Source organism: Rhinolophus sinicus, chromosome 6 (genome assembly GCF_057876585.1).
Source record: "Rhinolophus sinicus isolate RSI-liver-muscle chromosome 6, RSI-T2T, whole genome shotgun sequence".
Classification (NCBI taxonomy): domain Eukaryota; kingdom Metazoa; phylum Chordata; class Mammalia; order Chiroptera; family Rhinolophidae; genus Rhinolophus; species Rhinolophus sinicus.
In genome coordinates, this window is record NC_142506.1 from 32,947,501 (window position 1) to 32,971,915 (window position 24,415).

General features: G+C 37.5%; 3 protein-coding genes across 5 annotated transcripts in view; 1 reads left to right on the forward strand and 2 right to left on the reverse strand.

The window, feature by feature from the left end:
• POP1 (POP1 ribonuclease P/MRP subunit) overlaps positions 1 to 10,543 on the reverse strand; it is a 39,440-nt gene extending 28,897 nt beyond the window's left edge. For both annotated transcript variants that reach the window (XM_088799036.1, XM_088799035.1), the window contains exons 1-5: positions 10,399 to 10,543; positions 8,542 to 8,685; positions 6,501 to 6,668; positions 5,308 to 5,483; positions 3,707 to 3,955 (exon numbers count right to left, since the gene is read on the reverse strand). In XM_088799036.1, the coding sequence (XP_088655162.1) occupies positions 3,707 to 3,955; positions 5,308 to 5,483; positions 6,501 to 6,668; positions 8,542 to 8,685; positions 10,399 to 10,504 (843 nt within the window). In that variant the 5' untranslated portion in view covers positions 10,505 to 10,543. The remainder of the gene's footprint in view (positions 1 to 3,706; positions 3,956 to 5,307; positions 5,484 to 6,500; positions 6,669 to 8,541; positions 8,686 to 10,398) is intronic.
• Positions 10,544 to 10,578: 35 nt separating this feature from the next.
• RIDA (reactive intermediate imine deaminase A) lies at positions 10,579 to 24,411 on the forward strand. The gene is made up of 6 exons (XM_074317085.2): positions 10,579 to 10,762; positions 18,516 to 18,621; positions 20,640 to 20,694; positions 20,902 to 20,970; positions 22,719 to 22,774; positions 23,825 to 24,411. The coding sequence occupies exons 1-6, from the start codon at positions 10,698 to 10,700 to the stop codon at positions 23,885 to 23,887; spliced, it is 414 nt and encodes a 137-aa protein (XP_074173186.1). The 5' UTR covers positions 10,579 to 10,697; the 3' UTR covers positions 23,888 to 24,411.
• ERICH5 (glutamate rich 5) overlaps positions 19,172 to 24,415 on the reverse strand; it is a 40,689-nt gene continuing 35,445 nt past the window's right edge. For both annotated transcript variants that reach the window (XR_016021515.1, XM_088799037.1), the window contains one exon: positions 19,172 to 19,452. The gene's annotated coding sequence lies outside the window, so the exon portion shown is untranslated. The remainder of the gene's footprint in view (positions 19,453 to 24,415) is intronic.

Consider the following 24,415-nt stretch of genomic DNA (forward strand, 5'->3'; position numbering starts at 1 on the left):
TTTGGTTAGTTAATTCAAGACCTCAAGATTACTTGTCACTGAGCTTAGAGACATAATGTTGCAATTAATTATCCTATATTCCTCCCATGCTCAGTGTTGACTATGATATTCAACTTTGACTAAGCAATGTACAAGGAAAATGAGAGTAATGACACTAAGACCACACTAATTTAAAGAAGATGAAGAAAAATCAAACTGAGGTGGCAAAATCAATCTGTTAACCACAATAAGAGTTAATAGTCATTGAAGGGTTACTGAGTACCAGGGGCTGGGCTAACTCCTTACAGGGACTGTCATTTAATCCTCCCAACATCTGATGAACCAGGCACTATCTGCTACCTTATTTGACAGATGAGGACACTGATACAGAGACTGTTACTTGAACAAAGCCATATAATCAATAAGTAGAGAAATTGGCATTCAAATCAGGCTCACCCACCCCCAAACCAACCCCTCTGCCATAGCACCTTTAAGCAATGTCAGTACACTCAACGACTGGAACTAAAAGGCAAATTACAGCTAAGATTCCGACAAATGCACATTAACCAATGTTGTCACACACAGAAATCTTCCCAGCAACAGTAATCCACTCTCAGTTGTCAGAAGCCAGATAAACCTCGCCCAAATTTTTACAACTAGTGAATTATGGTTAATAGCTTGAAACTCTGGAGTCAGCCTACCTGGGCTCAAATCTCAACCTCACCACTCAATGGTTGTATGGCCACAGGTAAATTACCTAACTTTTCCACATCTCAGTTTCCTCATCTATAAAATGAAAATAATGGAAACTATTTACCTTGTAGTATTATAAGGATCAAATGAGTAAACATATGTAAAGCACTAAAATAGGGCCTAGAATAAAGCACTAAAAAAAATTGTTATTATTAGCTATTATTTTTATTACTTAGGGCTGATCAAATATAAAGAAAATATCTGATAACCTCAGGAAAAACCATGCCCAAATGAGAAGTGATTCAGATGGCTGTCTTAAACTTGAGAGATGGCAGAGTACAGTAGAAAAAGCTCAGGCTAGGGGAATTAAGATGCCCAAGTGCTATCTAGGCCACCAAAGCTGTGTGTGACCTTGGGCAAGTCGCTTCATCTCTCTGGAGCCCCGTTTCCTCAATGTAAAAACAAGAATTTCACTATAATCTATGATTTCTGCTGCTAAGTCTTCAAAAATCAAAAGCTCATAAAAGGTTCTTGTATTCACTTTATAGCCATTAGGATGGCTACTAACAACACACTGAAAATAACAAGTGTTGGTGAGGACATGGAAAAACTGGAATCCTTGTGCATTGCTAGTGGGAATGTTAAAATAGTGTAGCCTCTATAGAAAAGCGTATGGCAGTTCCTCAAAAAAATTAAACATAGTATTACCATGTGATCCAGCAATTCCACTTCTAAATATAAACCCAAAAGAATTGAAAACAGAAACTTGAAGAGATATTTCTACACTCATGTCCATAGCAGCATTATTCACAACAGGCAAAAGGTGGCAGCAACCCATCCACACCTGAATTGATAAAGAAAATATGGTATATGCATACAATGGAATACTATTCAGCCTTAAAAATAAGGGAGATTCTAACACATGATACAACATAGATGAATCTTGAAAACATTGTAAGTGAAATAAGGCAGACAAAAAAAGATAACTATTGTGTGATTCTACTTATATGAGGTATAGAGAGTAGTCAAATTCAGAGACAGACAGTGGAATGGTGGTTGCCAGGGGCTGGGGGAGGGGAGCAATGGAAGTTACTGTTTAATGAGTGCAGAGTTTCAGTTAGGGAAGATGAAAAAGTTCTGGAGACAGATGGTGAGAACAGTTTCAGAATAATGTGAATATATAATACACAATGCCACAGAACTGTACACTTTAAAATGGTTGAAATGATAAAATTTGATGTTATGTATCTTTTACCACAATTTTTTAAAAGGTCCTTATTTTTATTATTCGGCTATGGTGTTCTCAAGAGATATCAGAGGATACTAATACCAATGGCTTTCAAAACTTGGCCAAGACTATCCTCCATTGAAAGATAGGCCTCTGCAAAGAACAAATGTCTAAATATGTACTGGAAGAGAGAAAGCAATTGAATTAGCAATGGGAGGGGGCATGGAGGACAACCAGATAAAAACTATTATGAGGCTCTAAAACAAACTGTCCTCTCGACTCTGGGTGGTGAACACACAATGGGATTTATAGATGATGTAATACAGAATTGTACACCTGAAATCTATGTAATTTTACTAACAATTGTCACCCCAATAAATTTAATTAAAAAAAAAAATTATATATTTAATGCTGAATAGTGTATAGTTTTCAAAAATATGTGTAATCCAAATAGTAATTAATCACATACAACTTCAACTTTCATGATAACAACATATGAACATACTATAAAAAGTATTTTTAAATATTCTTCAAAAAAAAAAAAAAACAAACTGTCCTCTCAAAGAGTTTAAAACAAACTTCCCAGCGTCCCACTCAATCATAAACACGTAGAACAGCATTTTGAACACTGCTCGGGGCCCATAGATGGTTTTCAAATATCTGTTGTTGATGAATGACTAGTAAATGAATCAATAAATCTCGAACATGACCACCAGGATCCTGCAGGATCTGGTTACGACTCAGTTCTCACCCTAATGTTAGCCTTGCTGTCACTTTCTTCAATTTGCATACGGAATTTATTTCAATTCTACCCTCCTATCTGGCTTCCTTCTGCCTCCCCAACTCTTCCATTTTCTTATACCTCACAGCTCTGCTCAAACGTCAGTTCCATGGGAAACTTACCTATTCCTGTTATGAATGCTCATAGTACTGTATACTTTTCCCTTACAACTGTGTATGTGATTATTTGATTAATGTCAGTCTCCCCTAAGATCTTTAGGCTGCTTCATCTCCAGCATCTAGCAAAGTACCTCATGCTCAGTAATCATTTTTATTTATTTTTATTTTTTATTATTATTATTTTTTTTAATTTTTATTTATTTATTTTTTTTTTAATTAGTTTCAGGTGCACAAGACAAAGCAAAACTTAGACGTTTATCATTTATATCCCTCACACTGTGTGAACCCCCCTCCCCCCATCCACTATCCCTCTGTATCAGTAATCATTTTTAAAATAAATAATCTGGGCCGGCCCGGTGGCTGAGGTGTTGGAGCGCCGTGTTCCTAGAGCCGAGGCCGCCGGTTTGATTCCCACATGGGCCAGTGAGCTGTGCCCTCTACAGCTAAGATTGTGAACAGCTCTCCCTGGAGCTGGGCTGCCGTGAGCAGCTGGAGGTTGGTGTGAGCTGGTGTGTGCTGCATAGGCTACCATGTGTCACCATGAGTTGCCAGCGTGAGTGGGCGGCAGTGAGTTGCTGTGTGCCGCCATGAGTGGCCAGTGGCCAGTGTGAGTGGCCGGCAGCTGGTGAGAGCTGCCGTGAGCTGCCGACTGACAAGTGGCGACCAACTGCCTCGGCGGGGGAAGCACAAGGCTCATAATACCAACATGGGCCAGAGAGCTGTGTCCTACACAACTAGACAAAGAAACAGCGGCTTAAACTGGAGGGGGTGGGAGTGAGGAGGAAGAAAGGGGGGAAAAATAATAATAATCATAGATAGGGCTTCAGCATACCATAAGTTATTATAAACGTCAGTATCAGAAAGGGTCTAAACAAAAAGAAAATCAAACCAACCAGAAAGGCATACCTGAAGGAGGCAGCGGTTTGTCATAGCTCGATAGCAGGCTCTGTGACTCTTGACTGTCGGCCTCTCCCCAAGGCAGTAACCCCACTTCTTGACCATGTGAAACCGCTTGGCATGCCAGATGTGAGTTTCTAACCATATGTTCTTCTTTTGTCTACGGTTAAATTCTAGCACCCGGTTTATGTGACATCTTCGAGCTTTATGGCATTTATTTTTTGAATGTTCTTTTTTCTGATGTACTGCTTTCTCTGCCTGTAGTTTCAAGAAGAGAAGCAGATCCCAGTTTGTAACCATCTCAAAACAAAGTTAAAGGTTAGGAATTCAAACCACTAACTTTAGATTAAGTGAGCACTTTACATACCCCCCATTAGTTTGCTTAATTTTTTTCAACTTAGGGATTTCTCCAATGGAAGTAAAGAAAGCAGGTAATCAAAAGAGTGAAGATTTTAGAGATAGGCAAACCTAAGAAGGAAACATGGTTCTATCACTTACTAACTAGGCAAGCTTCATGGATTATGAAGATTAGAATATTTAAAAATGTTCAACACAGTGACTCAAGCTTACTATGGCTATTAATATTAGAACACAAGAGGAAATAAATCACATACTAGCTTTTTGATTTTTGTTTTTGTTTTTAACCTCTAAGATTATAACTAAACCCAAAACCTAGGACCAAAAATATTAAAGTGAGGAAAACCTACACATATCATGTCAGTTAGGTACTGACAGATAAATACTAAATGCTATCACTAGGAAACAGACTTTACACTAAATCTAGAAAGTACAAAATTGCTGTGTACTTTCCATTTCCATAGCTAAGCTAAACTTCTGTGAAAAAAACTCATCTCCAAGGTGACCGCTTAGCTCAGTTGGTTAGAGAGTGGTGCTAATAACACCAAGGTTGTCGGTTCGATCCCTGCATGGACCGCTGTGAGCTGTACCCTTTTTAAAAAAATAAAAATTAAAAAAATAAAGTAAAAAAAAACTCATCTCCATTAGCGTGTGGGTCCTTTACAGATAAGGACTTTACCTTGATGAACTCTAACCCCACCCTCAGCACAGTACCGGTAAATAGAAGGCATTCAATAAACAAATTTTGAATCAATTAGTTAAGATATGGGTAGCTTAGACAATCATCGAAAGTCTAAGTGAAAAATTTCAGTGAAGCCAAAAGCAATTAAATTCAAGTTCAAGTTTTCAACATTGAAAAAGTCAAAAGGCAATTTCTAGGCACTGATGTCACTCTTTTTTTCAAACTTCCAACTCCAAGCTGGTCATACACCCAAAACGCAGAGCTGAACTTGCTTATCTAGTAAGAAGGTCAGAATTTTATTTTAAATCTGGTAAGGAAATATCAACTATTTAACACTATTAAAAGAAAGGGGTTCCAAGTGCTGTATTTAAAAGCAGCTGTAATATGCTACTACCTGCTAATTTGGTGGATGATGGGAGCGGTGGGATAGGGGATAAATGATTAAACCAAAAATATGCAAAATGAGCATGCTGTTTTTGGTTTTCATTTTATTAAATTCTATTAGGTTAATAATTCCAAATTTCTTTTAGGAATGACTAACCTAAACATCTACATTAAATAAAACATATACCTCTTTCTGGGCAATCTCCTGTAACCGTCTAGGAAGGCGTTTCACATTGTGGCTCATGGCTCTTCGTCTCATGTGCCGTGGCAGAGTCTGGAAAACCAGTGAATTAGAAGACTTCTGGGTTACTGCTTTCAACATAGCACTGATTTCAGCAGCTCGGGCCTGAGCAAAAGTAGAAGCTGTTGAAGGAAAGAGCACTGCCATTAAAAACAAGTCTCAAATCAACACTTTTCTAGTTCATCTCAGAAGGAAGAAAGATTTGAAGTACACGAGCTTACAATTCACCAATCACCTTAACCCCCAATTAGAATAATACTGATAGGGATTATTTCTGTATTATGAGACAGTGAAACTGTTCTTCAACTTTTATTTTTTCAAATGTTCTACAAGGATTCAGTGTACTTTTCTAATCAGAAAAAAAATTTAAAAACAAGATAACAAAGTTTTTTTTAAAACAGAGAGCTACATGCAATATAATCACAACCATTTTTAAGTGCAACAATCACACAAGAAAACAAAGAAAAATTAAAATTTTAACAATGGTTTTGACTCCAAGGGTATTTTTCCTTAGTGTTTTCTGCTTTTTCCAAATACATGACTATAATTATTATTAGTTTGCTCTACTGAAAATATTTTTTCTTTTTTTTGAAGAGTAAATAGAGTACTGGAGAAATTTAAGTGAATTCCTCCAAGAAGGCATAAAGAGAGACCAGATGTGTAAAAGGAATATGGGGTTACGTGGTAGCGCGGAGGAGGATGATGGGGTCACTGGGACATGTGGCTGAAAAGGGGCTGGAGACAGATATTTAAAGGTCTTGGTTGCCCTTAGACTGCATTACATTTGGTTTCATCTTTGGAGAATGCCATGCTGAGTGTAAACGGCATTTTATATTTTTTAAAAGGGTGGGGGAGAAGATTTTAACACAAAGTAAAGCAAATAAGGACTTGTAAAAAGTCACAAATAAGAACTTGTAAAAAGACAGGTAAGAAAAAAACAGAGACATTGAAGAAAGGAGAGCACTCAGGCCCAAGTTGGCTATGGCCAAAGTCCAGGTTGGAGGTGAGAAGGGCCTGAAGCAGAAGGAGGAGAGATGGGAGGCAGGGCTGAGACACAACAGAAGGCATTAGAAATCTAGCTGCATTAGAAACAAAGAGCTCATAGTACAATCAAACTTTACTTCCTTACACATACCTACCTGTTATATACTTAGGAATCTCCTGAGAAATGCCCTCAGGACCTGCTTTCCATCCTCCCTTTTTTTTAAACGTGACTTTGGAGGAAGACTGCTCATTCACATCAGGCTCAGGTGGTGAATAGTGGGTCACTCTGGTTTGCCACTGACGTGAAGTTCCAGAAAAAGACTCTAATACATTTCCAAAAAGAAAACAAAAAGAAATATGTCACTCCTATCAGGGATAAGGATTACAGTGGAGAACATTTGTTGGATGGTGTTTTTAATCCTACAACCACCATCCTCCCTTTAAAAAGGAGGGATCTCGGATAGGGAGGTGAATTAACTTGCCCAAGGCGACATAGCTAATAAGTAGAATGCTAAGCTAATCATATCACTTTGACACATGAAAGAATTGTGGATACAACTGATAAAGAAAACTATTCTCCATATAAACAGAGTGACGTGGATTTTAAATCTAAACTCTCTTAAATACTACAATCCACATGACTTTGTATATTCTTTTTTATATTATAATTTTTTATTATATCAGTTTCAGGTGTACAAAACATAATAATCAGACATTTATACCCCTCACAAAGATAACGGTCCCCAAGTCTACTACCCCTCTGACATCGTATATAGCTATTACTATACCATTGATTATATTCCCTATGCTGTACTTTACATCCCTTGACCATATGTACACACACACACACACACACACACACACACACACACACACACACTCACAGAGTCTTTTATCATAATTCTCTGGCACCAAGTTGGGAATCTATGCTAAATTAAAAAAGAAATAAAGCAAAATCTCTATACAAATGTCTGGGTAGTCAAACCATTCTGACTTTAAGACAACATGAAATCCTTGTCTGTGAATGGAGAGATCAACAGAGACTTTTATGGTGTTCCTGCTTATTCCCATTATAGTGTTAATTATGAAGCCCCTATAAACACGAACGAAGCATGTTATAAGGCTTGTCATTGTGAAGTTTCAATGAGGTAATTTGTGTTTAGGTTTATCACATGGCATGGTAGGCATCAATTGTTGGATCTGAATCTAGATCTTATGAATATGAATCTAAAACTTATTTAATCAGACCCATGGCACATTACTCTTCAAAGCGCTCCAAAACGTTCTTGGTGACCTGCTTGCTGTCTTCCCAAACTGGCATTTTCTATTGCTGCCTATGAACATCACCCTCATACCACCTTGTGAGGTTCTAAAATCAGTATGCAAGTTAAATGCAGATGTGATGACTGCACTAGGAAATACGGAAATATTTCTTTTAGGAAATATAGAAGTATAAGTTAATAATTGATTTTAAGGGGGACATAAATATGTCAGCTCTAAAATATACAGCCAGTTCTCCTTATTCCCAATAGTTATGTTCCATAAAGTCACAGCAAACACTGAATTAGTGAATATTGAACCACTGCTCCTAGGGGAAATATGTATATATGAAAAAGGTCGGACAATCAAGTTCGCAAACTTTCCACTGAGGACTTACACAGTAGAAAGTTCACGAACTTAATTGTTTGACCTTTCGTATATCGCGTAGGTTATAATCTTAAATGGTAAAAACAATTTATCCTGGTAGATTCTATTTTCTTTATTTTACAAAAGAGAAAATCACATTCAGAAGTGTTAAGTGACCTGCCTGAGGTCACCCCACAGTTGGAATTCAAACCCCAATAAGAGCAGGAGCTTCCTGCACTATACTGCACTGCCCACCCACTGTCTCCATCCTCTGGTCATCTCCGTATGCAAGTTGAAACAAGAAGGCAGCTGGGAACGTCCATGTGGGCGACTTGAATTTTTTCTCCACTTTGCTAGTGACCACCAAAGTGCCATGAGTATTAATTTTGGTGTTACAAATAAACTTTTACAACTAGGTGAATTTGCAAATACAAAATTTCCAAATAATGAAGGTCAACTGTATCTGTTTTTAACTCAGCTCATTTACTATTTAGATAAGAACTATCAGAAGGTGCTGAGGAAAGAAATTTGCTCCAAATGGGAGTGGAGAGAGCATTAGGTGTATCTTACCTTGTTTTTGAGCTCGGAAAGGTTTTCCACCTCCATTATGGTGCTTTACACTTCTATCAGCCACAAAGCCAGAGGATAAAGTCACATTAGTGGGCTGGTTTCTCATTTTCTTAGCATGTTTTCTTTCTTTTGCATTAGACATTTCTGGGGAGAAAGTAACAAATTTAGTACCGGGAAAGGGAACTTCCATTCAAAAATAAATTTAATAAATATTCATGTGATTCAATACTTAATTCTTCAATAAATCTTTATTTATTACAGGTGGATTGGTGATATCAAAATGTTATCATGATATTGATATATAGCAGGGATTAATAACTAGGGGGATCTCTAGAGGAGCCATGAATGGTATTAACATAAAAAATCTGATTCAATAGAATAATGCTATTGATGCAAGAGACTATACTAGTACATTCCAGTTATACTGCCAAATAATTAAATCATATACCAATGTTGGCAACTGCATAAAGTCTATTGAATGAAAAATGAGGTATGAGATAAGATCCCTATGCCATGATAAAAAATTAAATTAACTAAAACATTTAATCAAAATTCTTGGGTAAAACATGAGCCACCTGAATCAGTAAAATATAGAACAGACTGTTCTGATATGATAACCTATATAAAAACTGAACATAAATTATTGATGTTTTCATTTCTACTACTGAGATGAGGCCCGCTGCACCTTTAATTTATAACAGCAAAAATATTTCAATTTGAAGGAAGGATAAAGGACAATAACTTGGAAGAGCCTGATGGATTTACTCAGTAATTCTCAATTCTCAACATCCCCCTTTTTTTTCTGCATAGTTTCAAAGACCTGTTTTCTATTTTTAAATGAAATTCCCTAATAACATAACCTACCAGACATGTATAAATTTTATCAATGCATGCTCTACAATATGGGCCCTAATTGTAATGTAAAGAACTAAAAAGTAATTTTAATAAATGATATGCATTTCTTATATGTAAATATTTCACCAAAATTGTATTAGATGACATGATGAAATAATGAAAAAACACTGAAAGTTCTTGAGCGGAAGTAGGAAAGCCAAAACCTGAGTAGTATGTGGGGCAAAATGAGGAGAATAAACAGGATTTTCTTATATTATGTTTTAGAAGCAGGGCAGGACAGGGATCCTACCTAACTTTTTTACTCCTGTTTCTCCAACACCTAGCGAGGTGCCTTGCACCAAGTAGGAGCTCAATGTATATTTGTTGAATGTACATATGTGCGCATAAATGAGGGAGTGAAGCGTGCCTGTAAAGCACTAATTAACAAAATAAAAACTAGCCAAGTATCACTCTTCTGACAGCCTGACGATTGCATAGCCGCCAAGTGACCAGCCCTGGGGCCCTTTGCTGGAGCAAGATCACTATCTTCCTTTTTGAAACCAGATCCCACACTAGGGCTCTGCTCAGATCAAAGGGGAACGCATAGAGACCTCGTAAAGCTCGAGGAGCACTCAAGAAAAGGGAACATGGGAGGGGCGGGAAGGTGGAAAAGGACTAAATCCCAGCGTGGTCCCCTGAATGATCCATCTCATTCCTCTACGGTGTAAGGAGAGAGGGTAAAAGCCCATTCCCAGAACGGCCTCCGCCCGGTGGGGCAATGCAACAAAATGACAACTTAGAGGGCTCGAGCGCAGGGGCCGAAGGAGGTGTGGGATCGGCAAGAGAGGCCCAGGAGCAGACAGCAAGGGAAGAAGGCAGTGGGGTCTGAGGGAAGAGAAGATATAGGGGGTGGGGAAGTGGGGGACAGTATGCGGACGCCGGGCAGGGTGCGTGCGTGCACACACACTCACTCACTCCCCCAAAGTCGCGGACCCTAACAGACACCAGCCCCTCATGACCTACCTGCTTGACGAACCGACGGAGGAAGCCAGGGCTTCCCGGTCAGAATGACAAGGCTCCGCCACAGTCTCCAAAACGACGTGAACGGTGAGCGAGCTGGAGGGCGCATGCGCCAGTGCGGCCGCTGTCTCCACGTGGCCGAGAGCCGCAAGGAAACTACAACTCCCAGAATGCTGAGCGAACCCCGCCCCGGCGTCGTGTTTCTGGTTGCACTGCTGGGGTCTGGATAGTCCAGTAGTCGCGAGCAGGGGTAGAGTACTGGATAGTTCTCTCCAAGAGGCCTCAAAGGAAAAGGATTAGCTATGTCATCCTTGATCAGAAAGGTGATCAGCACCACGAAAGCCCCAGGGGCCATTGGTCCCTACAGGTAACTTGGCTTGTGGGAGCGCGACGGACCCCAGGCGTGTCGGGTGTGGGGTGAGGTGTACGGGAGTGACAATCCGGATCAGAGCTGGGGTGGGCCTGGGCCCACCTAATCTAACACTTGAGGAAACGTAACTCGGGAAAGGGACAACGCACCCATGGACCCACAGTGGGTCCGGAACCCCACTAAGACACGGAGCCTGCGCTCCCCGAGACTTTGCCCCGACCCAGGTGGACTGCCTCACGGGGGAGCGCAGTCAGCCAGAAAGTTCCTGGGGTTAGACGTGGTCTGTTATTTATTTATTTATTTTGTAACAGCTTTATTGAGATATAATTCACATACCTGTAAAATTCAGCCCTTTAAAGTGTACAATCCAGTGATTTTTTTTTTACTATACTCATAGAGTAGTGCAGCCATCACCACTGCCGTGTTTCCCCCAAAATAAGACCTAACCAGACAATCAGCTCTAATGCATCTTTTGGAGCAAAAATTAATATAATTATGTAATATAATATAAGACCCGGTCTTGTATTAATTTTTGCTCCAAAAGACTTACTCGAGGTGATTTTCCTGCTAGGTCTTATTTTCAGGGAAACACCGTATGTAATCTCAGAACTTGTATCACCCCAAAAAAGAAACCCAATACCCATTAGCAGTCACTCTCTTCCCCCGGCTCCTGGCAACCACTAATCTACTGTTGGTCTCTATGGATTTACCTGTTCTAAATGTACAGTAAATGGATCCTACATTATGTGGTCCTTTGTGACTTGACTTCTCTTTCACTTGGCCTAATGTTTGGTCTAATTCTGTCTTAATTCAAAGGAGTAAATCCTATCCACAGATGTGGGTGCCCTGGGGAGAGGTGAGTTCTTTTCACAGAAATGCTTAGCAAAACCTTGCACATCTACCCAAGACCCTGGTTTTTACAGCACATATATAAATGCATTGTGATGTTTATGAATTATTTGCCCATGTTTATTTCCCACTACTAAAATAAAACACAAATCATAAGGAAGATCATTTTCTAAGATTGCCCGACATGCTCTAGTTAAAATAGGTATACTGGCCAGCGGTCTATCTTGTGTACAGAAGCACTGTTAAATTGAAAGGTTAATTCCTTTTTTTTTTTTTTTTTTAGACTTTGTTTTCTTAAAAATGTCTCATTTAAAATTACTGGATCTTATATGCATTCTTGGAGACTTTTTTTCCTAATATTACTTTTGTTATTTTTAATACTTCACTAAAGTATATCCTGTAACCTTTTTTCCATTTTCCTTTTTAAAATAGTCTGTAGTATGTTCACTGTTAACCACAGCTGGAAAATTTCTGCAACTGGAACACTTGAACTATGACAGACATGTGTTGAGTACCTACTATTTGCCAAACACTGCAGGAGATATAAAAATGTGTAAGAATCAATCCAGTGTGAAAGACAGTCACACATATCGGGAAACGAAAAACAAACATTTTAATTTAGTGCATGTGGCATAGCAAGCACCATAACAGACCAACTTCTCTAAGTCCCATCCCCACTTTACAAAAGAAAACTGAAGCTCAAAGTGAACTTGTCCAAGGTCAGACAGTCTGCAAGTGACAGAGCTTAATTTGAACAAGACCTACACTTATGTGTGGCGGATGAGTAACTATAGTAGGCTTAGAAATAAAATGCAGTGGGACTGAGGGGACATGGAGGTTGGGTGAGGGGTGACAAAAGAGGAAAAGAAAGAATTTGATGCTAACTTTGGGCAGAGGGACAGAAGATTTAGGAAGATTCCTAGTGAGAGGTAGTCTTTGAGGTGGGTTTTGAAGGTTGGATTTGCATTTACAGTACTATTGTAAAGTTTGATTTTTAAATTACAGTTGACCCTTCAACAACATGGGTTGAACTGCACAGGTCCACTTATATGTGGCTTTTTTTCAATAAATACTGTAAATGTATTTTCCTTATGATTTTATTAATAACATTTTTTCGCTAGCTTACCTTATTGTAAGAATGCAGTATATAATATATACTATGTACAAAATGTGTTAACCATTTATGCTGTCGGTAAGGCTTCCAGTCAACAGTAGGCTATTTGTAGTTATGTTCTGGGGGAGTCAAAAGTTGGATTCTCAGCAGTTGGGAGGGGGTGGGCTCCCCTAACCCTCACATTGTTCAGGGTTGAACTGTGCTTTGTTCAGGACTTCAACAGGAAGTTGTGGAGTGAAGGGCATTCTAATTAGAGGGAATGACTTGAGGTACAGAGCTAGAAGAACACATGGCATAAAGATTTTCTGGAGTAACATTTAGTCATCCAAGTAGCACTTTTACTCTTTTTTTCATTTGCCAAATCTCTGTACCACCTATATTATAATTTACTTAACACTTTATTTTGTGATGGCTCACTTTTACAAATTTAAAAAGCGAACTTTACAACAGTACTCTAAATAGAAAACCCAATAGACGGTAACAGTAGAAAATAAACTCAATTGAATAAAAAATATTATTAAATTCTAGCTAGATACTGCAGTTGGCTCAAAACCCAAAGCCTTTCTCTTTTGGTTAAAAGTGATAGGTTTCTTTAACTTGTTTTCTCCATGTAATCAGAGGATTGAACTCTTAATTGCAAACATTTATTGATGCTTACTCAGCAGTAGGCACTGTTCTCAGTGCTTTATGTGCATTTACTAGTATTACAGTCCCCATTTTTCAGATGAAGAAAGAGAATGGAAAGGAAATCATTTCCTTGCTGTTATGCAGTATTTGTGTGTGACCTACACTTTGGCAAACACTTGTTAGGAGTTAGACTTTGAATTTGAATTTTTGTTTTGTCCCTTGCTAAACATTAGCTCTTACAAGGTCTCAATTGTGATGGTTTCCAACGCTAAACTGAAGAGTATAAACTTTATTGTGAATGCACTGAGGAGCCATCAAATGTTTTTGAAGAGGAAGTGACATGATCAGATCACTTTTAAGAAGAGAATTCTGATAGTAATTTGAGGAGAAGATGTTAAGGGATATTACAGTAAAAGGAAAAATCAGTAATCTTCTTTCTCCTGATGCCCTAATCCTTATCCCTCAATCACCCATTAGTTTTACCTCAGAATAAAAGTGATTCTTAACGAAGCAAAGTGATCACAGAGCCTGGAGCATATACCTTCCTCAAGTATATACTTTGTTCAAGAAAGAAAGCAGGATAGTAGTACCCCTGGTTGACTGACCTGCCGGTCAACTATCTTTATAAAGCTGCAAGCAAAAAAGAAGGGAATCATTCCATGAATATGCCCGTATAACAAGAGGAAAGCCATCAGCCAGCTTCATTGTGTGGAGACTTTCCAGGACATTGTGCCTCGGGTGCTTTTTTTGTATCCAAAGATGATACTAGAAATGGTGCTAATTTTCAATATTTTATGAAGAAAACACACACTTCACCTAACTAGTTATGTTCTGATAAAGTTAATTGGATGTGTTTTAACAACCATTTGGAAAATGAGATTTTGTGCATGGAGTTTGCAGTGAGTGCACTTTTTGAAAATTCTGGGTCTTTTCCAGGAAAAATTCGAATGTGTTGAACTTTCAGTCCCTGGCATTGGGGTGGATGGGGTGTTGTCACTAATTAGCTAATCAGTTCAGCACATTTCAGGAATACTTCACAACAGAACCTTGAGAGATTTCGACATCACATTGCTATTGCATTGCTTTCCATTTTGTTTGCATACCATCTAAATGGTCATAAAATTTTGAAATGATAGTCCATGTCAGGCACAGATTATGATGTGACAATTATTACTAGGATGCTTTCAAAGTATTATTACCCTTTGACTTGGGAGTAGAACACCTAACTGTTCTAGAGCCTAATGACTGTCTATGGATAATGGGATTCTTATGCCTAGGAAGGGTCAACTATCATTGTTTTTGTGAACTATCTCTGCTAATCTATAAGAGAGAACTCACATAGCTCCAATAGTCTCAGAGGTCCAGGCCTTACTTTTTTTTTTTTCATATTTTATTTGAGGGTTTTTAATTTTCTGAGAATAAATGAATTCCTTCTTACTGTCATAAAGTTTTTGATGAATGATAATGCATAAGGGCTTAAACTATGTTCCAGATATGGGGAGAGTTAAAGGTACTTTGCAAAGGGCCGAAGACAGCCTAATTCTACACAGGACAGTTAATAGAAACAGTGTTAGCTGATGGTACTATTCAACCTGCGAGAAGCTTACATATTAACAAACTCAATAGTTAATCAATTTGTGGGCCAGGGTGAAAGCCAGATAGGGAGAATTCCTAAACTTTCTAAGTCCTAATATTGTGTTTCCCCAAAAATAAGACCTAGCCAGACAATCAGCTCCAATGCGTCTTTTGGAGCAAAAATTAACATAAGACCCGGTCTTATATAATAACAATATAATATAATACAATATAATACCGGGTCTTATGTTAATTTTTGCTCCAAAAGACACATGAGAGCTGATTGTCCGACTAGGTCTTATTTTCGGGGACACACAGTACCAAGTTTAAATCTACCCTCTTCAGCTCTCCAAAACCCACATTTTTTTTTATTGGGGTGACAATTGTTAGTAAAATTACATAGATTTCAGGTGTACAATTCTGTATTACATCATCTATAAATCCCATTGTGTGTTCACCACCCAGAGTCAGTTCTCCTTCCATCACCATATATTTGATCCCCCTTACCCTCATCTCCCACCCCCACCCCCCTTACCCTCTGGTAACCACTAAACTATTGTCTGTGTCTATGAGTTTTTGTTTCTCATTTGTTTGTCTTGCAAAACCCACATTATAAACCAGTAGATCCTCCTAAAAAGATACTTTACTGACAACCAAACATGGTTAAGCTACTAAATGGTTAGAGAGTAAAATATCAACAAGAAGTTATTGTGTGCCCACTATGTGCAAGGAATCATCTAGGCCCTACACAGTTAGAGACACAGTAAGTAAGACATTGCCCCTGCCTTCACGGCGTGTACAGTCTGGCATACCCTAGGAGATAGGTTAGAACAGAACTAGCTGTCATATGAGGCCAGATCCTGTGCATGGTATAAGAAAGGCTCCACCAGAGGACCTCCTAGGCTTTGCAAGAAAGAAAGTCTTAGTTACTTGTTCAGGGAAAATGGTGTGTGTGTGTGTGTGTGTGTGTGTGTGTGTGTGTGTGTGTGATGGTTTTCAGTGTAGTTTTGTTTACAGTAGCAAAATATTGGAATCACTGGTAACTAGTTAAATAAAGTACATCCATACAAAGAAATACTATGCAACTGTTACAAGAATGAGGACGCAGTCTAGGTATAGTTATGGAGAGATCATGATATGCTGTTGAGTGAAAAAAGCAAAGTGTAAAAGAGTGTTTGTAAATGGGGGGAGAAGTTTATATTCACTGTTCTTCATGTATGCACGAAGAATCTTTGGAAGAATATATAAAGAAGAGCAATGGCTATGTATAGGGGCCCAGAACTGAATAGATGGAGGGTAAGGATAGACGAGGGTATTCACTGTGATTTTTTTGTATATTTTCGGGATTTTTTGAACCATGTGAATGTTCTTTTGTTCAAAAACTTAAGAAAAATGTATAAGTTTTATATTTAAAATTATAAAGAAAAAAGATATGGTTGGGAAAATCAGGGGAAACCTGAAATAAAAGATAGGAAAGTGGAGCATGTTGGAAAACAAAACATAGGGAACTAGAAGATTAGAAATGAGAATATCCTGTTTTAAATGGTAAAAACAAGTAGTGCTTCTAAATTTAAAATAATATAAATGTTTCTTTATCAACATTTTAAAAATGGGGGTACTTAATGCCCCTGAATTATATTCCTAAAATGATTAAAATGGTGATTTTTATGTGTGTGTGTGTGTGCGTCTCCACAATTTAAAAAATAAATAACAGAGGAGCTTTCTTTATCCAGAAACTAACACATTTTTTTGAAGTTGATTTATTTGGCTTTTTTTCAGATCTCAGCGTAGCTTATTCTTCTTTCTTTGATTTTATTCTAATTCTGAAATTTAGTATCCTCGTTACAAAAAAAAGCCAGTTTCAAAAGTAAGCACTGCAGAAGTGAAGTGTCCCCTCACAGGTGGATCCTTAATTGACCGTTCAACAAGGAGTTATTAATCTTGTTTGAGAATAATTATTTCCTTACAGTGCTCCTGGCATTGCTTTTTTTAGTTTGTTTTACAGCTTTATCGAGGTTTAAGTTGCTTATAAAATTCACCCATTTTAAATAAGTCAGACAGAAAAAGCAGAGAACCATGTGATTTCACTGATCTGTGGTATATAAACCATAAACAACAAAAGAACAAGACAAACAAATGAGAAACAAAAACTCATAGACACAGACAATAGTTTAGTGGTTGCCAGAGGGTAAGGGGGGTGGGGGGTGGGAGATGAGGGTAAAGGGGATCAAATATATGGTGATGGAAGGAGAATTGACTGGGTGGTGAACACAATGGGATTTATAGATGATGTAATACAGAATTGTACACCTGAAATCTATGTCATTTTACTAACAGTTGTCACCCCAATAAATAAAAAAATAAATAAAATTCACCCATTTTAAATGTAGAGTTCCATGAATTTTGTTAAAAGTGTAGAGTCATACATCTACTACCACATCAAGTTTTAAAAAAATAATTATTGATTAATAATAATAAATGTATTTATTTTTATTTTATTGGGGAATATTAGGGAACAGTGTGTTTCTCCAGGGCCCATCAGCTCCAAGTCGTTGTCCGTCAATCTAGTTGTGAAGGGTGCAGCTCAGCTCCAAGTCCAGTTGCTGTTTTCAATCTAGTTGCAGGGGGCGCAGCCCACCATCCCATGCGGGAATTGAACCAGCAACCTTGTTGTTGAGAGCTCGTGCTCTAACCAACTGAGCCATTTGGCCGCCCCCCACATCAAGTTTTGGAACATTTCCATCACCCCCCGGAAATTCCCTTGTACCATTTATGATCAATCACCACCCCTACCCCTGGCTCCAGGCAGTCACTTAGCTTTCTGCTGCTATTCTTTTTGTCTTTTCCAGAATTTCATGTAAGTGGAATCAAATAATATATAGGCTTTAGTTGAATCTATCAGTGGGTGTTTTTTAATTTTGTTTTTCTCTTTACGATCATGAGTAATACTGTTCTTAACATTCACATAGTCTTTTCTTTTGGGTAGTCGCGTAGGAAAGAAATTGCTGGGTTGTATGTTAAGTGTATCTTTAAGTTTATAAGAAACTGCCACATTATTTTCGAAACTGTCTGTACTGTTTGGCATTCCCACTGACAGTGTATGAGGGTTGCAGTTGCCCCACATCCTGACCAACGCTTGTTGTTATCAATGCTATCCTATTGTGCGGCGTGGTATCTTACTGTGCTTTTGCTTTCCATTTCTCTAATGACTAATAATGTTGAGCATCTTTCATGTGCAGCACTCCTTAGCTCTGCATAAGTCTTCTTTTGTGAAGTATCTGTTCAAATCATTTGCTCATTTTTGGGAAGTTGTCTTTATATTACTGAGTTTTAAAGTTCTTTATATATTCTAGATACAAGTCTTTTGTAAGATACATGTTTTGCACATATTTTCCCCCCAATCTGTTACTTGTTTTCATTTTCCTAAAGATGTTTTTCAACAAGCAAGTTTTTCATTTTAATGAAGTCCAATTATCAATTTTTTTATTTTACATTTTGTGCTTTTTGTGTTCTAGCAAAGAAATCTTTTAGCATTGAATTTTACATTTTATATTTTATATATACACCGATTTCCATTTATTGCAGTCAAGCTGTGTTAGTCGACAGGACCATTTACATTTCAGGCCAGATAGGCATGGACCCTTCAAGTGGACAACTTGTGCCAGGAGGGGTAACAGAGGAAGCTAAACAAGTAAGTCATTTTCCATATTTGAAGTTTCCTTCTCTACTACTTTCTAATATTGAGGAGTATTAAGAATCCATTTGGCTGATTTGGTTTAGAGAGATTGCTAGGTAAGTTACTTTTCAAGTTACTGATTGATTTAAGACAATTTTATGTCAGTAGATAGTTGGAAATTTGATGAATCATTTAACAGCCAAAAAAAAGAAAAAAGATTGTTTCTTCCAAGGTGACTTACTTTAAACCTGAATTATTGAATGTTGACTAAACTTACTGTGGTAATCCTTCCACATTATATACATATATCAAATTATCATGTTATATGCCTAAAACAATGTTACATGTCAGCTATATCTCAGTAAATCTGGGCTGGGGAAACCCTAAATTATTGAAACCAGATGATATTTTGCCACTTCCATGTGGATTGGGAAATTTTCTTATCAAGGCCACTGACCTGACAAACAACCCCACCACCATAGGAGTAAAAGTCAACATTTGTTAGTAAGAGAGAAATGTCAAAGATTACATCCAGTATGTTTTTCTAAATAAGAATGGGAAATACAATTCTAATCCAATAAGTAGAATTAATTTATAATTTAATGCATTCACTGAGTCATTTGTGATATCCAAAGACAGAAAACAACCTAAATGTCCATCCATAAGGAGCTAGTTAAAATAAATACACGTAATTCTTGTAAGTGAATTGCTTCTTGGTTTTCCTTCAGTGGAATAATCTGCTTGAAATTTGGTGAGACACTGTCTCCTTTTGTGAGTGAAAAGATTGGGTTGAAGTCTCTTCCTCAGTGCTGGAATGTGTGAAGTTCTCAGCCAATATCCACTAAGCTGAAACAGAAATAATTCCCGGGGTTACTAACTCTGTATCACTTTGAGGATAAGTATGAGCTAGCAAGCATTAAAACTTGTTTTCCCTTAAAGCAATATTTGACTTTAAAGAGTTTTTTTTTCCTTTTTCTCAGAAACAGTATGTATTTGTAAATTATGTATGTCACATTCTGGAGTTAGAGAAAATACCAGTTTTTCACCTTTCCCTTAACTTATTTTTTCAATTCATTCTTCCTCTCCACTTTACTGGTCATGTATCATTTGATGATATTTTTGTTTTTTAAAAAATAATTAAATAGGTAATATGTGGGTATGGCAAAAAAATTCAAAAGCTATAAAAAAGCATAGACAGTGAAAAGATGGTTCCCACCTTTATTCCTCCCTCACTCCAGCTTCCTTCATCAGAAGTAACCACTGTTCCTAATTTCTTTTTTTTTTTTCCACCTTCTTCCGCCTCCATCCCCCACCCCAGTTCAAGCTGTTGTTTCTTAGTCTATTTGTGTAAGACACAGCTCCCTGGCCCATGCTGATATTATGAGCCTTGCCCCCCGCCGACCCCCTGCCTCCGGCTGGGTCACTGATCGTCAGTCTGCTGCTTGCAGCTCTTGTGGGCTGCTGACTGCTCACGATGGCTGCTGGACACTCATGGCAGCACTCAGTAGCCCACAGCTGCCCGCAGCAGCCCACGGCTGCCCAGCTCCAGGGAGAGCCATTGTTCACAATTTTAGCTGCAGAGGGCGCAGCTCACTGGCCCATGTGGGAATCGAACCAGTGACCTCCGTGTTAGGAGCTCCGGTGCTCCAACCACCTAAGCCACCGGGCCGGCCCTGTTTCTAGTTTCTTATACATCCTTCCAGAGACAGTCAATGCTTGTACCAGCATAAATGTTCACACACACACACACACACACACACACACACACACACACACAGTAACTTACTGTGCATGTTATTCTGCATCTTGGTTTTATTTTATCATGTAACAATTTAATATTAATTTAGTTGTATGGATCTAGCCTGATTTGTTTTAGATTTATTTAGAAGGGCCTAGAAAGAGTAGAATTTCCTAGAAAGGGAGAATTTTTCTTCAGCATAAACTATTTAAGGAGGTATTAGTAAAATATGATTAATTGCCATAAAGCTTTAATATAACATCAGTCCTCAGGCCTTTCTTGCCTTGGTTCACAGGCATTTAAAAACATGGGTGAAATTCTGAAAGCTGCAGGCTGTGACTTCACTAATGGTGAGCAACTTGGTATTACATCACATTTCTATTTGATGTTTCTTTGGTCTTTTTGACATATCATGCCATATCTTTGTTGCTTTTAAAGTTGTTTTAATTTCAGTATCATTTTAATCAAGAGAGCCATAGTACCATATTCTGTTTTCTAAGTAATGTTTTGAATCAGACCAAATAGCTAAACCTAATGACAATGTATTTATCTTCTAGTGGTAAAAACAACTGTTTTGCTGGCTGACATAAATGACTTTGGTACTGTCAATGAAATCTACAAACAGTGTAAGTAATTTGGCTTTATAAAGAGAAATGAATTGGGGTGGCCGGTTGGCTCAGTTGGTTAGAGCGCAGTGCTCATAACAACCAGGTCGCAGGTTCGATCCCCACATGGGCCAGTGAGCTGCGCCCTCCACAACCAGATTAACAATGACTTGACTTGGAGCTGATAGGTCCTGGAAAAACACACTATTCCCCAATTTAGAGAGAGAGAGAGAGAGAGAGAAATCTATTAACCTTAAAGTGTGTCCATTATGAATTAAGAGTGATAGGAGATGCTAAAGAAATGGTTGGTCACAGACCCTGTCCTAAAAAAATAAATAGTCTGATTGGGTACATACCTGTGCCCCCACAAAAGAGATCCAAGATATTTCTATTGCATTCCTTAGATAATGCAATATATAATATATAATAATATACCCTACAAATCCATTTTCCTAAAGCTTAATTCTGTTACACCCTTCTCAGGCTTTTTAAGCCCTCCTAATAATTTTTTCTTAAACACAGATTGTATTTATTATTGCTGTGACATGGTTAGCAACCATCTCTATAGTGTCTCTCAGAATCATTAGCTAGTTACTTCACATTTTTATACCTTGGTTTCCTCATATGCAAAATGGGGATAAAACCTCATAGGGTTGTTGGAATGCTTAAATGAGTTAATACAACATGTAAACACATTAGAACAGATGTTGGCGTGTTGTAAGTACTCAGTAAATGTTGTCTATACTTATTAACATTGTTGTCTTAGTGGGGAAAATGGGTGTCCCTACCAACTGGTGAGATGAGACAAAGGTGTAACATGGACAAAGCATCATTACTTATTCTGTCCTGAAGAAAGGGCTAGAGTAAACCAAAGTTAGCAGTGTAATCACCTGTCAAAATTTCTGGGGATGGACAGTTGTTCCCTATTTCGATAACTTTTATAACTATCACTTTAAAAACAAAACCCCATTCATATCAAACAAAATCAAAGTATCAGAGTACGAGGTCGGACAATTAAGTTTGCGAACTCATCCTGGAAAAAGTACTACATACCTCATTGCTGAATATCACTACGGTCACCTTCAAATACTCCCCTTGGGAAGCTATGCAATGAAGCCAGTGCCTAGTCCACCCTTCAAAGAAATTTTGGAACTCTTTTTCTGGAATGGCCATCAGTGCTGTCGTATTACTCTTGATGTCCTGAATAGCATCAAAATGTTTTCCTTTCTATATTTCCTTTATCTTCGGATAAAGAAAGAAGTCATTGGGGGCCAGATCAGGTGAGTAAGGAGGGTGTTGCAATGCAGTTATTTGTTTACAGTGTTGTGTATTGTGATGCAAGAGCCATGAATTGTTGGTGAAAAGTTCAGGTCATCTAGCTTTTTCACGCAGCCTTTTCAGCATTTCCAAATAGTAAACTCGGTTAACTGTTTGTCCAGTTGGTACAAATTCATAATGAATAATCCCTCTGATATCAAAAAAGGTTAGCAACATCATTGCAACTAGTTCGCAGACTTAATTGTCAGACCTTGTATGTGAGTGTTTTCATTTTTTCCCGGAAAGCTAATACATTTTAAAAGTATTAAATATCATAGGAGTCATATGGCAAAATATTTTATCAAACAAATATGAATGTGAGCTTCTTTTTCTCAATGTTGCTTATATCTAAGAACTGAGAAATCTATGAAGCACTTTCCAGAGTCTTGATTATGCTGTACTGAGTAACAATACACTATCTGAAAACTAAAATGAAATTCTTTTCATTTTAGATTTCAAGAGTAATTTTCCTGCAAGAGCTGCTTACCAGGTTGCTGCTTTGCCTAAAGTAAGTACACTTTAAAATAACTAATGAGCACAATTTTAAATTTCTACATTGTTTTCTGACTCTAACTAACTAAGCACAATGGCAGGAAATTTTTAAAAAGAAAGAAATAGTCCCTAACTTCCAGGAACTTAAAGTCTAAAAGGAAACACCCAATATTACATGCATAAGGAAAAATTAAAAAACTTAAGAAATTTTTTAAATACGTCTTAAAATTTCAGAAAATTAAAAATTAAGGCCACACATGGACATAACAGAATACTTAAACTGTGAGAAAAAGTGAAATAGCAGCTATATTGATTTATGTTACTTAGAGACTATATAAAGTGAGCCAGGTTTGTAAGTGGTATTTTTATTGCTTTTTGGTTGTTATTTGGAATGATCAGTGTCATCAAACTTGTTAAGGTGTTAGGAGCTCTGAACTTGGGATCATAAAATGTGGGTTTGAACCTCTGCCATTTAGCTTTGTGCCGTGGGACAGGTTAAATGACCTTTCTGAGCTTCCATGTAACAATCTCTGAATTGAGAAGAGAACACCTGTCTAATAGAGCTGCTGGGAGAGTCGCATGAACTAATGTGTACGAACATGATCAGCACTGTAACCTGGCCTATCATAGGTTCTTAGTAAATGTTTCCCTCTTCTTTCTTTCTTTGCAAAGTTTAATGTTAAAAAATGCTGTATTCCTGTTAGTTGTATGTTTTTAGTAGGTATTACTGTGTTTCCCCGAAAATAAGGCCTAGCCGATAATCAGCTCTAATGCGTCTTTTGGAGCAAAAATTCATATAAGACCCAGTCTTATTTTACTATAATATAAGACCGGGTATAATATAGTATAGTGTAGTGTAGTGTAGTGTAATATAATATAATGTAATATAATATATATATATAATAATAATGTAATACCTGGTCTTATATTAATTTTTGCTCCAAAAGACTCATTAGAGCTGATTGTCCAGCTGGGTCCTACTTTCGGGGAATTGGGGAAACATAGTATGGACCTCTCTTAATTTGTAAAAAATGATCTAAACACTGTTTCATTATTTTCCTTGCAGGGAGGCCGCATTGAGATTGAAGCAGTAGCTGTACAAGGCCCTCTGACAACAGCATCACTCTAAGGGAACCTGGTGTTATTTAGTCTGGAAAATTAATAATGTTTTTAAATTAACATCTTAACTTTTATAATCAATGTTGGAAACTGTCAGACTGACAAAAATATTTGAAATATTATGGAAATACCATATAACAAGGGGAATTGAATATGAATTAAAGATTAGATAATGGATCTAGTTACTGATATTATAAAGTACATTTATGCACACTCACATTACTGGATGTGAGAAAAGAGACACCTTTGCATTGCACAGTTACTCAAATAAATAAAAGTAAAGGGAAATAATATGCAGGAAAGATGAGTTACTATTCCTGAGAAATAATAAAGAATACACCTAATTCAGTTAAATCCTATTAATTTAATGGTGCGAATATTTAGTTCTCATGTCAGATATATGATTCTGCTTTTACTTGAATAAAATTAAAGATTTAAGTTTGAATGGTAGAGGTAAAGGAAAAAAAAAAATGGACCAAAATTTTATTTAGCTAATATTTTTCTAACGGAAATAAAATAGACATGCAAATTTTCCTTG